Source organism: Halichoeres trimaculatus, unplaced genomic scaffold, assembly GCF_033239565.1.
Source record: "Halichoeres trimaculatus isolate MK-OKI-2021-1 unplaced genomic scaffold, fHalTri1.1 fHalTri1_scaffold_12, whole genome shotgun sequence".
Classification (NCBI taxonomy): Eukaryota; Metazoa; Chordata; class Actinopteri; order Labriformes; family Labridae; genus Halichoeres; species Halichoeres trimaculatus.
The window spans coordinates 21021587-21034226 of NW_027437190.1; the positions used below are offsets into that span (position 1 = coordinate 21021587).

The window sequence follows — 12640 nt, forward strand, 5'->3', positions numbered from 1 at the left end:
GGGGAATCTGAGTGGAGCTGGGTGACAAAGATAATAATTATTATTTTTCTTTGGAGAGTCTAATCATTTCTTGACTCTACCTCCCGACATATTTTACAATTCCCGAAAAAAATACGCAAAACGGTAGCTGTCAATCATCGTTAAACCTTACGTAAAGCCTTGTTTTTTTACCTCGTTTAACAAATGAAAAAGAAACTTTCCAGAAAAAAGAGGACTTGAATACAAGACAGCCAAATTATATCTTCAAGTCACCACAACAATCGGACGTGAGAAACATTTCTACGAGGAGTATTAATTTTTTAAAGATTGACCACAGCCCCTGTTGAAACTGTAAAAGATGTTGATAAGCCAAAGAGTGAGGGTGAAACTAAAGAGGCTATTTAAGAATGACACATTGTATAAAAATACAGAAGGCAAAACCAAAAATCTTTCTTTAAATGTCAGAATTAAAAATGGTCCATCAACTTAAAGAACCCTGGAAGTACTGGAGTTCTTCTGGGAAAAGATTAAATGAACCATCAGAGAAGGAAGGACTAAATGCAGGCTGGGTTGAGACAAATATCTGCATTTGTTCTCTCACTCTTTCTTTCTTTTGAATAACAGGAACTGCAGGCAAATCGGCTATCTTACAGTCGTATTTTTTGTTTTTTAGAAAAAGACAGGGGGGGAGTAGAGAGCAAGAGGAGACATGCAGCAAATGATCCAGCCAGCAGCCACTGTGACAAGGACTAGAGCCTCTATGTATGGGGTCAGCACTTGATCCACAAGACCACCAGCCCCAAAAGAATCAGGTTATTTCAGCCCCCACAGTACCAGACATGATAGTTAGTTCTGCAACTTGTTTTTTTGTGTCCCCAATTCCTTCCAAGTGCAATTCTAAATCAGTGTTGCTTTTACAGATGAGGGCTGGCACTTAAACTGATGGCTATTGTTCTATTTCTAATGCCAAATGGCAAGTAAAGGGCTCACACAATAAAAAGAAAAGAGTTTTAATGCAGTGAGATAGATATGGCCTATCCAAGCCCCCTACAGAGGGATAGTCCGAACTGGGGAACAGGATTTAAGTTCAAATGTTAAATAAACATCTGTTCTAGGACCGTCAGTTTCAGGATGAATCTCTGGGAAAAGGGCTCCTCATTTTAACATGGCAACAAAGAGCACAGGGAAAATTAGCAAATCTAATGTCTTCATCATTTATTTATTCTGTTTGTTACCTGCATGCTGCTTCATTTTTAAAGGTCACTGAGAGATGGAACACTTTTTTCATATTTTGAACAAAACACAAGTAAAAGGATAAGAGTTAGACAAAAATCAGTGATTCACAGTGGAGTGGCTGTTGTTCATACAGAAACACATTGAGGCAGGAACCACCTGAGTCTGGGTTTGGAGCACATTTGTACCATCATGTATTCTCACATTCTGAGTCATAACCAATGCGGTGTTTCCTCTGCAGAGCTGGCAGTGTGTAACATGACATGGCTGAATGGTGGTTACACATCTGTTCTGTTGGCTGTATAAAGAGCATAACAACTGTATCAGTGGTCAACACATCTGTGGCTCTGGCTTCTATTGTTCCATGTACTTATCAAAGCAGTACTTTTGTCTGGCTTTAATGATCTGGAGCAAACAAAGATCTACAAACACAATCAGATGGTTTCACATGCTTGCACGCGAACACAGAGACACACACACACATCCACACACTCTTTAGATGGATAAATGTGGCGTAAGCTGGCCGTGGAGGGATATTAAAGACAGTCTGGGGAGATGCATTAGGGCTGCAAATGTCACCTCATTAACACTCAGATATCAGGTTGGCAGCATGTCTTTGTGTGTGTGTGTGTGTGTGTGTGTGTGTGTGTGTGTGTGTGTGTGTGTGTGTGTGTGTGTGTGTGTGTGTGTGTGTGTGTGTGTGTGTGTGTGTGTGAAAGAGTGTCTGAAGCTGAGATCTGCAGGTCATTACAGTAACAAGCATCTTAGCCCTCAGGTCAGCTGTCATTAGCTACAGAAGAATGGCCAGAAATCATCAGACTGTCACACTGCCAGACTCTCCTCTTGTGTATGTGTGAACACACGTGTGTCAAACACACAGAATCAGAGAACCTCTTCAGAGACCGGCAGAGAAGAAAACAAGACATCACATACATGCAAATAGACCAAAACTGAGAGGAAGAGCGAGAGGCAAACAGATTTATGGAATTAGCTTTTTTTTTAGCACAAATGGAACTGTTTCTATTCATTACAGTGGCCAAGTTAGAGTGATAATTATAGCAGAAGATAATTAAAGGCTTAATTGGGCTTGATAAACAGTTATGAATTGTTTATTGAATTGTTCTCGGAAGGCACAGGAGCAATTAGAAGTTCTCTGAATTCACATATGTCTACCTCCTCTTCTCTTCTCTTCTCTTCTCTTCTCTTCTCTTCTCTTCTCTTCTCTTCTCTTCTCTTCTCTTCTCTTCTCTTCTCTTCAAATAGAAAAATAGCATTACACCTATTTAAAACCATTGGGACAAACACATTTAGAAACAAGTGGGCGGTTTTGATATTATCTTTACAACAAGGATGCATGTATTATTTTGTGTCTTTGTCAATATGCTAACATTTTTGGAAATGCCTCCCCCTCCTGCAGTACAAGTCCTCTTTAGTAAAAGTGAATATATTTGAACAGAGAGAATCTGTTACTACGATTAATCTCTCTACTGGGCTCTCTTCCTCTCACTCTGTAGATTTTATTATGCATGCTGAATGTCATTATGGCCTAATTTTTTGCTACTTTGGATATGATCTGATTTTGATACCGAACCAAGTTTGCAATTAAAACTGGCGTTGCAGTCCTGGTAACAATTATCACATCTGATCAGTTTCATCTCAATTTGTCCAAGCCAGGATGGTTAGCAAACGATGCTAGAGATGGTACTTAAGTGCTCTCTATCCTCAGTTAGTTTTCCACACATCCTTATTTAAGTGAAAAAAAGGAGAGCTAAAAGTGTAAAGACAATATCGACAAAAATTATTTGTGTACTTCCCTGCACAAGTATTTTTTTTAAAATGCATTATTTATAGATCATATTCATTTTGTGTCTAGCACTTCATGTAGTTCAAAGAAACTTGTTTATATTTATCTCCTCTGCCTCTTTTGTCAGATAAAACCACCGTTTCCTACCACAGTGAAATCCCACATGTTTGATCTTTTAAACAATCCTTCTCTGATATATTGCCAATCTGTCTCTCCTGTTACATTAACAATAAATTCATCAACTGGAGCAAGCACACTGTTCTCAAAAAGCTGTGTCAGAGTGCCTGTGCAGTAAAGTCTGCTGGCTCCAGAAGTCCTCCCTCACACTCGCTCTAGGTTAAGTCCGGCCATCCATGAAAATGCTGTTCAATATTTAATTACTACCAGCCAGAAGGTGACCAGTGAGACGAGTGGAACTATTAAGCTCAAGTACAGTATAAGTAGCTAAATGCTATTTTTATCTAATTGCTGTAATCATAACAAATGATGGGAAAATTGAACGGCAATTTACATGATCAACAATATCATACATTATGTTTTTAGGCTTCATATGAAAAAAGCATTAATTTTCCCTGTGTTTAAAACCATGTACATTGAAAAAAATTTGGAAATTTTTACTCAAAGTGTTTTTTTCTTGGATATTTCTTTATATTTTGATTTGGAGTCATACATCTTCAAGTTATTCCAAAGTATGAGATAATTTATCATTTTTGAGTAAAAGCAAAGTACAGTGTGACCTGTATTTCTGTACAATTGGCAGTTTTGTGGGTTTTGGTCGAAGAGAACAACAAAGGGGTGAATGAAATATCTTTGCAGGTGTTATTCTGTCTGAGTGGATTATCTTTATCACTAAACAAATCACTTACTTTAAATCTGTGTTGTGGAAAACAACAAACAGATGCTGTTTATGCAGCATGTTAAAATCCGTTTTGTCTATCAATAAAGTGAACAGCCCTGTGTGTCATGCATGAGCAGATGCACTGTTTTTGACTGGACCTGGATCACTGCAGCTGTCCAGTAAAACTCAAAACTACCTTCAACCTTTAAAACAACATCACCAGCCTGTGTATGTGACCCTGTTGTCATTTTATGCTTAAACTTTAAACCTAAACCACGAACCAAGCCCCAGTCTAAAAATATAAAGCATTTGCAGAAATGCTTCAACTGCAATTTTTTAAGTGTCCACTTGGGGTTGGCTGAAGAAGGACCCAAAACCACATACACAACAAACCAATAGAGTGGGTTTTATTAGCATTAATAAACATCCTTGTTCAAAAAACTGCTTGGGTCTCAAAAGCAATGTTTTCTATTGGCACAAACTGTACGGGTGTAATTTTTTTTTAAATTCAACTGATAAGAAGATACTATGATCATGAGTTTGCCCAACCAGAAACACAGCTCAGGTGACTGATAGGTCTGGCATTCGGCCACCAAAAGTCTTCAATTCTCCATACCTAAAATGTGACATCCAGGGAGACTATGTCCATATATTATACAGTCTATGACCTTAACCCATACCTGTAAGAGCTACAGTTACATCTGCCGTGATGTCAGTTATTACTGCTAGAGGTGTCCCAGTCCGATATTGATATTGGATATCGGTCCAATATCAGCAAAAAAACAAGTATCTGTATCGTATCAGAATGCATCTAAAATCTTCGATACAAGCAGTTTCTGTTACCCATTGGTTAATAATGAATGGGTCAGTTTTTCCTCATACCTACTGCTGCTGACTGCTGTTCTTTGTTTGAATAATATCACTCAATCAAGCTTTTTCTAACATGACAGACATACTACGAAATAAGTAATAAAAGTATACATGTTTAATGCTGATATCGTATCAGATTAATATCGGTATCGGCCAATACTCAATGCTGCAGTACCGGTATCGTATCGGAAGTGAAAATGTAATATTGAGACATCCCTAATTACTCCATCTTTTAGCGCCTTTTATGATGTCTGACATCTCACTGTCTTTTTCTGGTGATGCAGTCAACTTCTTGGGACTTTCAAGAGACTTTCAACTCCTTTCAAGTCACATATACCACCACACGGAATCACTAAGTAGTGACCATAGACTTTAAAAAAATGTACGTCATTTGGGTGGCTCGAAGTGAAAGTCTCCACAAAAACTGCTCCCCCTGGTGGCTGGCTGCAGTATAGGTAAAAATGGCTTTCCAGCCATTCCAGATGGGCTGTGGTCAAACTTTAAAAAATTAATACGCCTCATAGAAATGTTACTCACGTCCGATTGTTGTGGTGATTTGAAGATATCATTTGGCTGGCTTGTATTCAAGTCCTGTTTTTCCTGAAAAGTTTTATTTTCATTAGTTATACGAGGTTAAAAACAAGGCTTAACGTCACATTTAAAGATGATTGACAGCTGCAGTTCTCATATATTTTTTCGGGGATTGTAAAATATGTCGAGAGGTACACCCAGCTCCACTCAGATTCTCCCAGAATCCTTCACAGTCACTACTGCACAGACTCTGGCTGCACAACTGCTTTAATGGCTGTGCCTATGATGGGGGTATTTTGGCTTCAAAACCGTACAATGATAAATGGCGGAGCCATGCTGGCCACTCTATATACAGTCTATGGTGGTGATGCAGTGGGCTGAATTGGCATGGAAATCTATTCATAGCCCCACATTTATTCAAGTAAAATATTGATATTCAGTCACCTCATATCGGTTATTGCATCACATACCTCAGGATGACAATATATTGATAATGTAGTATTGGACTGTGTATTTTACTTTAAGCTATCAGCAAACAAGACATCATGTGCATGCAGATATAAGCTCACTCCAGACCAGACAAAAAAAAAATGAAAGCCTAATAAAAGATTAAAAAAAAAAAACGATTAAATGCTCTCGATAATCAAATAAGTGCAAGTCCACTATCTTAGTCTGAAAACAGCCAAAGCTTGAGTCCTCTTCCAAGTCTGAGTTCTGTGAGTCACACGTCCTGAAAGTCAGGGCTCCAGTACTACAACACTGCACTGTGGAATGTTTATAGATTTCTGTGAAGATCAGCAGGCTTAATCCCCAAATTACCAGACAGAGGATTATAGAAAACTTGTGGTTATACTCATCTGAACTCTCCATAACATTATGTGCGCTAACTTGCAGCTAAAACGAATCATATTTGGGATTTTATGTGCTATAAAAAGCAGCCATCCAAAAAGAACCAAGAGGGCACTTGAATAGGTACGACTGCAATGACAGAGTGATTGCATCAGAAAGGTGCCCCCAGTTTCTATCTGCAGAAACTCAGAGAGATTTCTCAGAGGACCATGTTTTTTTTTTCCTTTCTGAGGATTTTCACATGAATATATTGTGTATCATTAGTTTCCAATGCGCACATTCTCAAGCCTTGACAGACCACGTGTGTAAAAACACTTTAAGCGTGACCGGTTCATTTCCACACAAGCTTAAGACATTGAATAACATGGTTGTGTGTCTGAAACCCCGGCTATGGCTCATAAACACTCTTATTTGTTGGCATAATTTCAGCTATGAAGAGGGATAACATGGCACTTCTCCCACAAATTGAGGATAAGCATGAGGAGTAAAGGAGAGGGAAGAAAAAAAAAAGCATTCACATTCAGAGCCTCGCACAAACGCTCACACACATAATCATGCAAACAATCACTGTCTATTCAGGGTTGCAGCAGATATCACTTGTGCTTTCTCTGCAAACAGATTTATGCTAGTGAGGTAAATTGAGGTCTAGATTAATTTAGCACTGCTGTATCAGGTTGACAGACTGAGCGCAACTGTGCATGCATAAATGAGTGTTTGTGCTTATTGTACCTTTGTGTGCGCCTTTACATTCTGTGTTGGTGTGTAAGGGTAAAAGTCAGATAAGGTCTGTACAAATGAAGGCTCTCATGTTTGATTTCACTATTCTGCAGGAAAATGGGGTACCGCTTGTCAAGGTTCCTTCTGACATAAACAAATGATTCCTGAGTTCACACACAAACACATGAACACACACATTTCTGCTTTCATTCATTTACACCTTCCCTCATACACATACTCCCATCTTTCCGTCGACATTTTTCCTTGTTCAAAATAATTACTTTGACAGTCCCGGGAAAAGTGAGAAGAAAGGGTTAGAGGGGAGGAAAGGCAAGTACACACAAAAATACCCACATTTACACACACGCTGTATAATGAGAGTGAGTCGACGGCGAGCACTTACACAGCTCCTGTAATCTTGTGTAAGCCCAAAGGTTGACAAATACACAGGATTCATTATCTCAATCTCATCACCCGGCAAGCACTCACAGGAATGGCGCTCACTGTGATTGGATCATTTCCTGGTCGTGACTTAAGCCTGTGAGGCCGATCGATACCGTACACATAGCAACTCAGGATCAATCCATATTAGTTACCTTTGTGTTGATTTGAGCTTAAGAGAGTCCTGTCAGCCTGCACTCCTCTTCACTCCTTTTCACTCACTGAGATGAGAAACCTGGCTCACCTGAGTGTAACTTTTATAGCTGGAGAAAGTGAAGGCATGCACAACAGGGGCTATTAGAAGCTGCTGCAATGATAGAACTGAGATGTTGGTGTGCATGTGTGTGTCTGAGAGGGCACTCAGGGGTCACTTCTCCTCTTTGCAGTCTTCCTATCCCCCCTTCTCTTTCCCACTCACCTCTGCTTCTGTGTGCAGGCATATTACTGAAGCAAATTGAGGCCAATAGACTCTGTCACCACATGACCCAGGGCTCACCAAACAGAAAAAGGAGCGCACCAGCAAGAGCGAAACAGCCAAATAGAGGGGATAAAACAGGAGATAAAGGGAAGGAGAGAATGTGGAAGTTGGAAGAGGAGGAAAGAAAGGCTTGGATAGAAAGAAAAGAGAAAAGGGGGGAGAGAGAAAAAGCTGGGGAGTGGACACAGGGACAGAAAAGAAATGGAGAGGGAAAGAAAGAAGTGACAACCCCAAATTAAATTCCCATCATGTCAGTGTAGAACAGAATTCAATAGTGTTTATTGGCAGCCCCCAGCCTCAGGGAAATTACATTCTGAAGCAGAGCATGGCATGAATGCACACGCACACACAAACACACACACATCTCAACACACATAAGGACACACATCTATTGTACACAACAGTGTGCATGTTTCAGGACCAGAAACCCTAAGGCTGATGTGAGCATGCCGACAAGCATTTTATCCCCTGAGGACCATGTGCCATTTGTTCAGTACACACATGTGTGTGTATTTGTCTGCCCATGTGCTATTTATACACTTTTGTGTGACTGTGTGTGTGCGTGTATTGTTTTCTGGAACTTTTGCTCCTTTACATGCGCTGTTGTTCTGGCACATAATGGTCAAAGTTGTGCCGTTTTTCTGACCGGCTGTCTGTCGTGCACGATGGCCGCTCTCTCTGCAGTCAAACTTTGGACGATTTGCCATTACAGTACAAACACAGGTTTTTATTATAGTGGCTGTATTAAATGTGTCCCCAGGCTCAAGTTGCCAAGAGCACAGCCTTTCAATGCCTTTGTCCAACCTCCAGCTACAGCAGCAGAAAGTACGGGGTGCTTTAATGGGATGCCGTTTAACAGTTTTATGCAGAGCACATGTAGAGGCTATTACTGCTGATGTCTCTGGGATGCAGATTTGCTCTAAATGGCTAACAATCTGCCATTCTTTCAACCCCCCTCCCTTCTTCCAACTCCCTTTTTCCTGCTCTCCATCTTCTCCCAACTGTTTATGTCTCTGTCTGTTTACGCCACTATCACAACCCTCTCTCTCTCTCATTTTGGTCTCTTTTTCTGTAGAAGCGAGCAGAGAGGACTTTGGGCTGCTCAGCGGAGGATCTGAAGGCTCTTTTCTACTGCGAGCTGTGTCACAAGCAGTACCTCAGACACCAGGAGTTTGACAACCACATCAATTCCTACGACCATGCTCACAAACAGGTACACCGAATGCACATGTACTATAGCCACAACACACATATTGTGTAACAGTACGCAAACCAGGCTTTTACAAGTTGGCAGGTATGTTTTTAACATCTCCGATCACTGCACTGGGATGTGTTAGCAATAGGTGTGTGATGATGGAAAGCTCTTTTCAAACTTTCATGTCAGTCTGCCCATTGGGTACAGTTTACCAGCAGGTAACAGTAGAAGTGTGACAACCGCATCATCTCTTACAAGCACATAAACAGCAGTGAAACAGCAACAGCTCATCTCAAAACAGATGTGCACACAAACTGTATCCACACAGGGGCATTTTAGTCACAACACTTTTAGAGAGGTTTTTCACTTCGACAATAAGCAAATGTTTGAATTTTTTTATTTTTAGTTTTGGACTTTTAATGTTGATTTAAAAATGTTTTTTTTTTTTTAAGAATTTAAGATTGAAATACAATTTAATTGTAAATACAATATAAAACAAGTACTTTGATATCACTGTTGAAGATCCTGTGGCTGACATCGAAGAAGTAGAGCTTGACATTCTCAAAATCCCGCTTCTTTTGGGAGAGGCTCACTTTGCGGCACTTTACAAAAAGTCACCTCAAAGATATTGAGTTCTACTTATAAACTATTTATTTCCGTGAATTACCGCTCAAAGCAAAGCTTAGCTATCCACAATGTTCTCTGTTCTTCTGACAACTGTTTGCGTTCCTTACCCCGATTTCGCAATATCTTTTGGTAGTCAAAAGCAAATGAAGTATTATTTTCTCAGTCCAACTGAGAGCAGCAAAAAAGCCCAGTGATTATTTACTATTTCGTGCAACAATGATCCTACACACCAGAGCTACACTCTAAAGCAGATATCACGGGGCGCTGTAAAGTTAACAGCACTGTACGGTAACTCTCAAGGGACATATAAGGCGATCTCAAAAGGCGAACACAAACAAGCACAGCGGTGTTAGCTAGGCACTCACAAGTCCGTGGCTTCAACGTCAGCCGTTTGGAAATATGTTAAACTAGAAAGTGAAAACAGTCCAACAGCCACATTCATGCACTACGATCTTTCCATGAGGCGTTCAATGCAACCAAAATACCCTGAAACAACATGCAACGAAGTTCACTTACAGAGGAAAGACTGCACCGCTGTTTCCGACGTCCAAAGCGCTCAGAGAAGATGGGACGCAAGTGTACGCCATCCTGCTTCACAGGAGCTGTACAGCATAGTCCGTGGTAACATGCAAGGTGATTTTGACCTGATGCGATAACTTTGACAGCAGAGGTATGCCTGTGTTTCTGCTGAGCCTTGCAGCACTCTAGATTGATTAATTAACTTTCCGGTTTGGAATGGTTCGGGTTTAGTCAAAGTTGTGCACCGGTTTGTAGCAAAATAAACATTTCCCTGAGGGGGAAAACATTACTGAAGCACGTTGAGTTCATAGTTTCGCCCTGTCTCGGGAAAGGTGCATTCAGGGAAGCCTCTGACTTTAGCGTACTGTATTGCATACAAGTTGTCCATCATACAGGGCTTGTTGAAAGCCATAAAAAGTGTAGAATAAGTTTTTTTCTTGTTTGTTTGTTTGTTTTTTATTTAAGCTCCAGAAAACGGCTTATATTCTGCAAATTTTCAAGTAGACATGAAATTCTCTGCGTTTGTGATTCAATCTCCCGGCATGTGTGGACGTGTTGCCGACTTCATGCGATATATTCGGGTACCCTCGGAAATGTGTCAACCTGACGATTAAGCCAGTTTTTTTTTTCTTTTTTTTCAGTTTTTGGATTGGAAAAATTGTTCAACAGATAACAGTTATTAAAAAATAAGTGCTATTTTGATCCCACCGGCGGGTTCTAACATCAGAATTAGTTGGATTAGGTTAAATGGACATAATCAGCTCAAGATGTGTTTATTCTTCTACTATTCATTATCGCTAACAAAAAAAAAAGAAAAAAAAAAACAGTGCGGCTTAACTTTCTTACTTGTTTATTTCTGCAAATACAAAAATCAGATTTGTACATGGTAGCGGTACTCAATACTAAATAATCAGGAAGGGGGCAAAAAAAAATGATCAGGACACCACTATGGATATAGAGGTCATGGTGTTAAGTCCAACTGGTGGTGTGTGACTCTGAATAAAACCGCCATTGACACGTTTCTGAATGAGGGATGACCTTTGTGACAGGAGCAGATTTTAAAGTGAAATCTGGCCTAAATGGTCAGTTAGTCAGTAAAGGCTTTTCACTTTTTAAGCCAGAACCTTGTCTTTAGACATCATTGGAACTTGGTTTAAACTGAAAATTGTTCACCAGGATCAAGTAAGGACATGTTGTGTGTTTTATGTCATACAGACAGTGAGCAAATGTGTTTTTCTATTTGCTTAATAGTATTTCAAGGACAGAGACAACAGTGATTTAACTCATGTTAAAGGTTGATGGACCTCTCTGTAAGAGAAGATCAAAACTCAAAACTTACTCTGGTGCTCTTTCAAAATGGCCTGCTCCAAATGCACAAGATGTTTTTTACTATTTGTCGGTTTTACATTTTATTTCAACTCAACTAAGAAAGGATATTTCTATTGCCATACTGCCATTTGTAACCAGGGCCTTCTTGAAAATGAGGTTACCAACAGCACTGACGCATATAGTACACAAAGAAAGAAAGAAAGAAAGAAAGAAAGAAAGAAAGAAAGAAAGAAATAATAAACTGAAACACTTGCACATAGAAAATCTAGATCAAAGAGATTCACTGTTGTCAAAACATTTATCTTAACTGTATGTAGTTTGTAATTGCATATCAGTGAGTACACAGTTCCAAGCAGCAAGTGCAAACCTAAAAACATCTTTCCAAACACACAACAGACTTTGGAAATGACACATTTTTTGAAATCCAACAATAAAAGTTCTGAAATTAGTCACCATGTTTCAAATTTGGAGAAAAATGTAAGCATAAGGTAATTGAAGCAAGGCATCCTGTTTTTCAGCTGGGCATGACAAAATCAACTGACAATTGATAAAGTTACAATAAATATGACTGGGTTGTTTAAAAAAAAAAAGGTGGGGGATAGGTTCATGAAGAAAATTTCAAGAATAAATTTGTAAAATTTCAAAAATGAAGAAAAAGAATCATAACCGAAAAAGTTGTATGATTATAAATGTATACTCACAAAATTTCAAGTGCAAAGTCATACATATTGGAGTAACTAGCAATAAAACAAGAAAAAGTTAGTTAAGAGGATTGAAGCCTTAAATTTAAACGATTGTAAAATTTTAGGATGATAGGCTGTTGTTTATCCATCCTTTGGCTAAAACAAAAACAAAGATTGATGTTAAAGGGGCAGCCAGATTCCAGCTTTAAATTGAAGAACATTCTTCTTGTGAAGTTGAACTCAGCAGCTGAGGACAAACAGCGCTTACTCCCCCTCAAAATAAACCTAAAGCATAACTTTGAAAGATGCTCCACATTCCCTGTGTTAGCTCAGCTTGCTCAAGTTATTTTATGTCAGTTTAAAAACAGAGCTGCTGCCAAAGAACCCCCTTTATTCTACAAATGAATAAACAAATAATAAATACTCCGCACAGCACTATTAGCCAGAGCTCAAGTATGATTCTATTATTACAGTTTGGACAGGATGAGGCCAATGGCCCATTAGGAAAAGGCCCGGCAGCAGGTCTCCTCCTGCCTTCTGCTTTCAC

At 39.4% G+C, this 12640-nt stretch overlaps 1 protein-coding gene across 1 annotated transcript in view; it reads left to right on the forward strand.

The window, feature by feature from the left end:
* znf804b (zinc finger protein 804B) overlaps positions 1 to 12640 on the forward strand; it is a 40983-nt gene that overhangs the window by 17877 nt on the left and 10466 nt on the right. The window contains exon 3 of the mRNA XM_074684397.1: positions 8816 to 8953. Coding sequence (XP_074540498.1) covers positions 8816 to 8953 — 138 coding nt within the window. The remainder of the gene's footprint in view (positions 1 to 8815; positions 8954 to 12640) is intronic.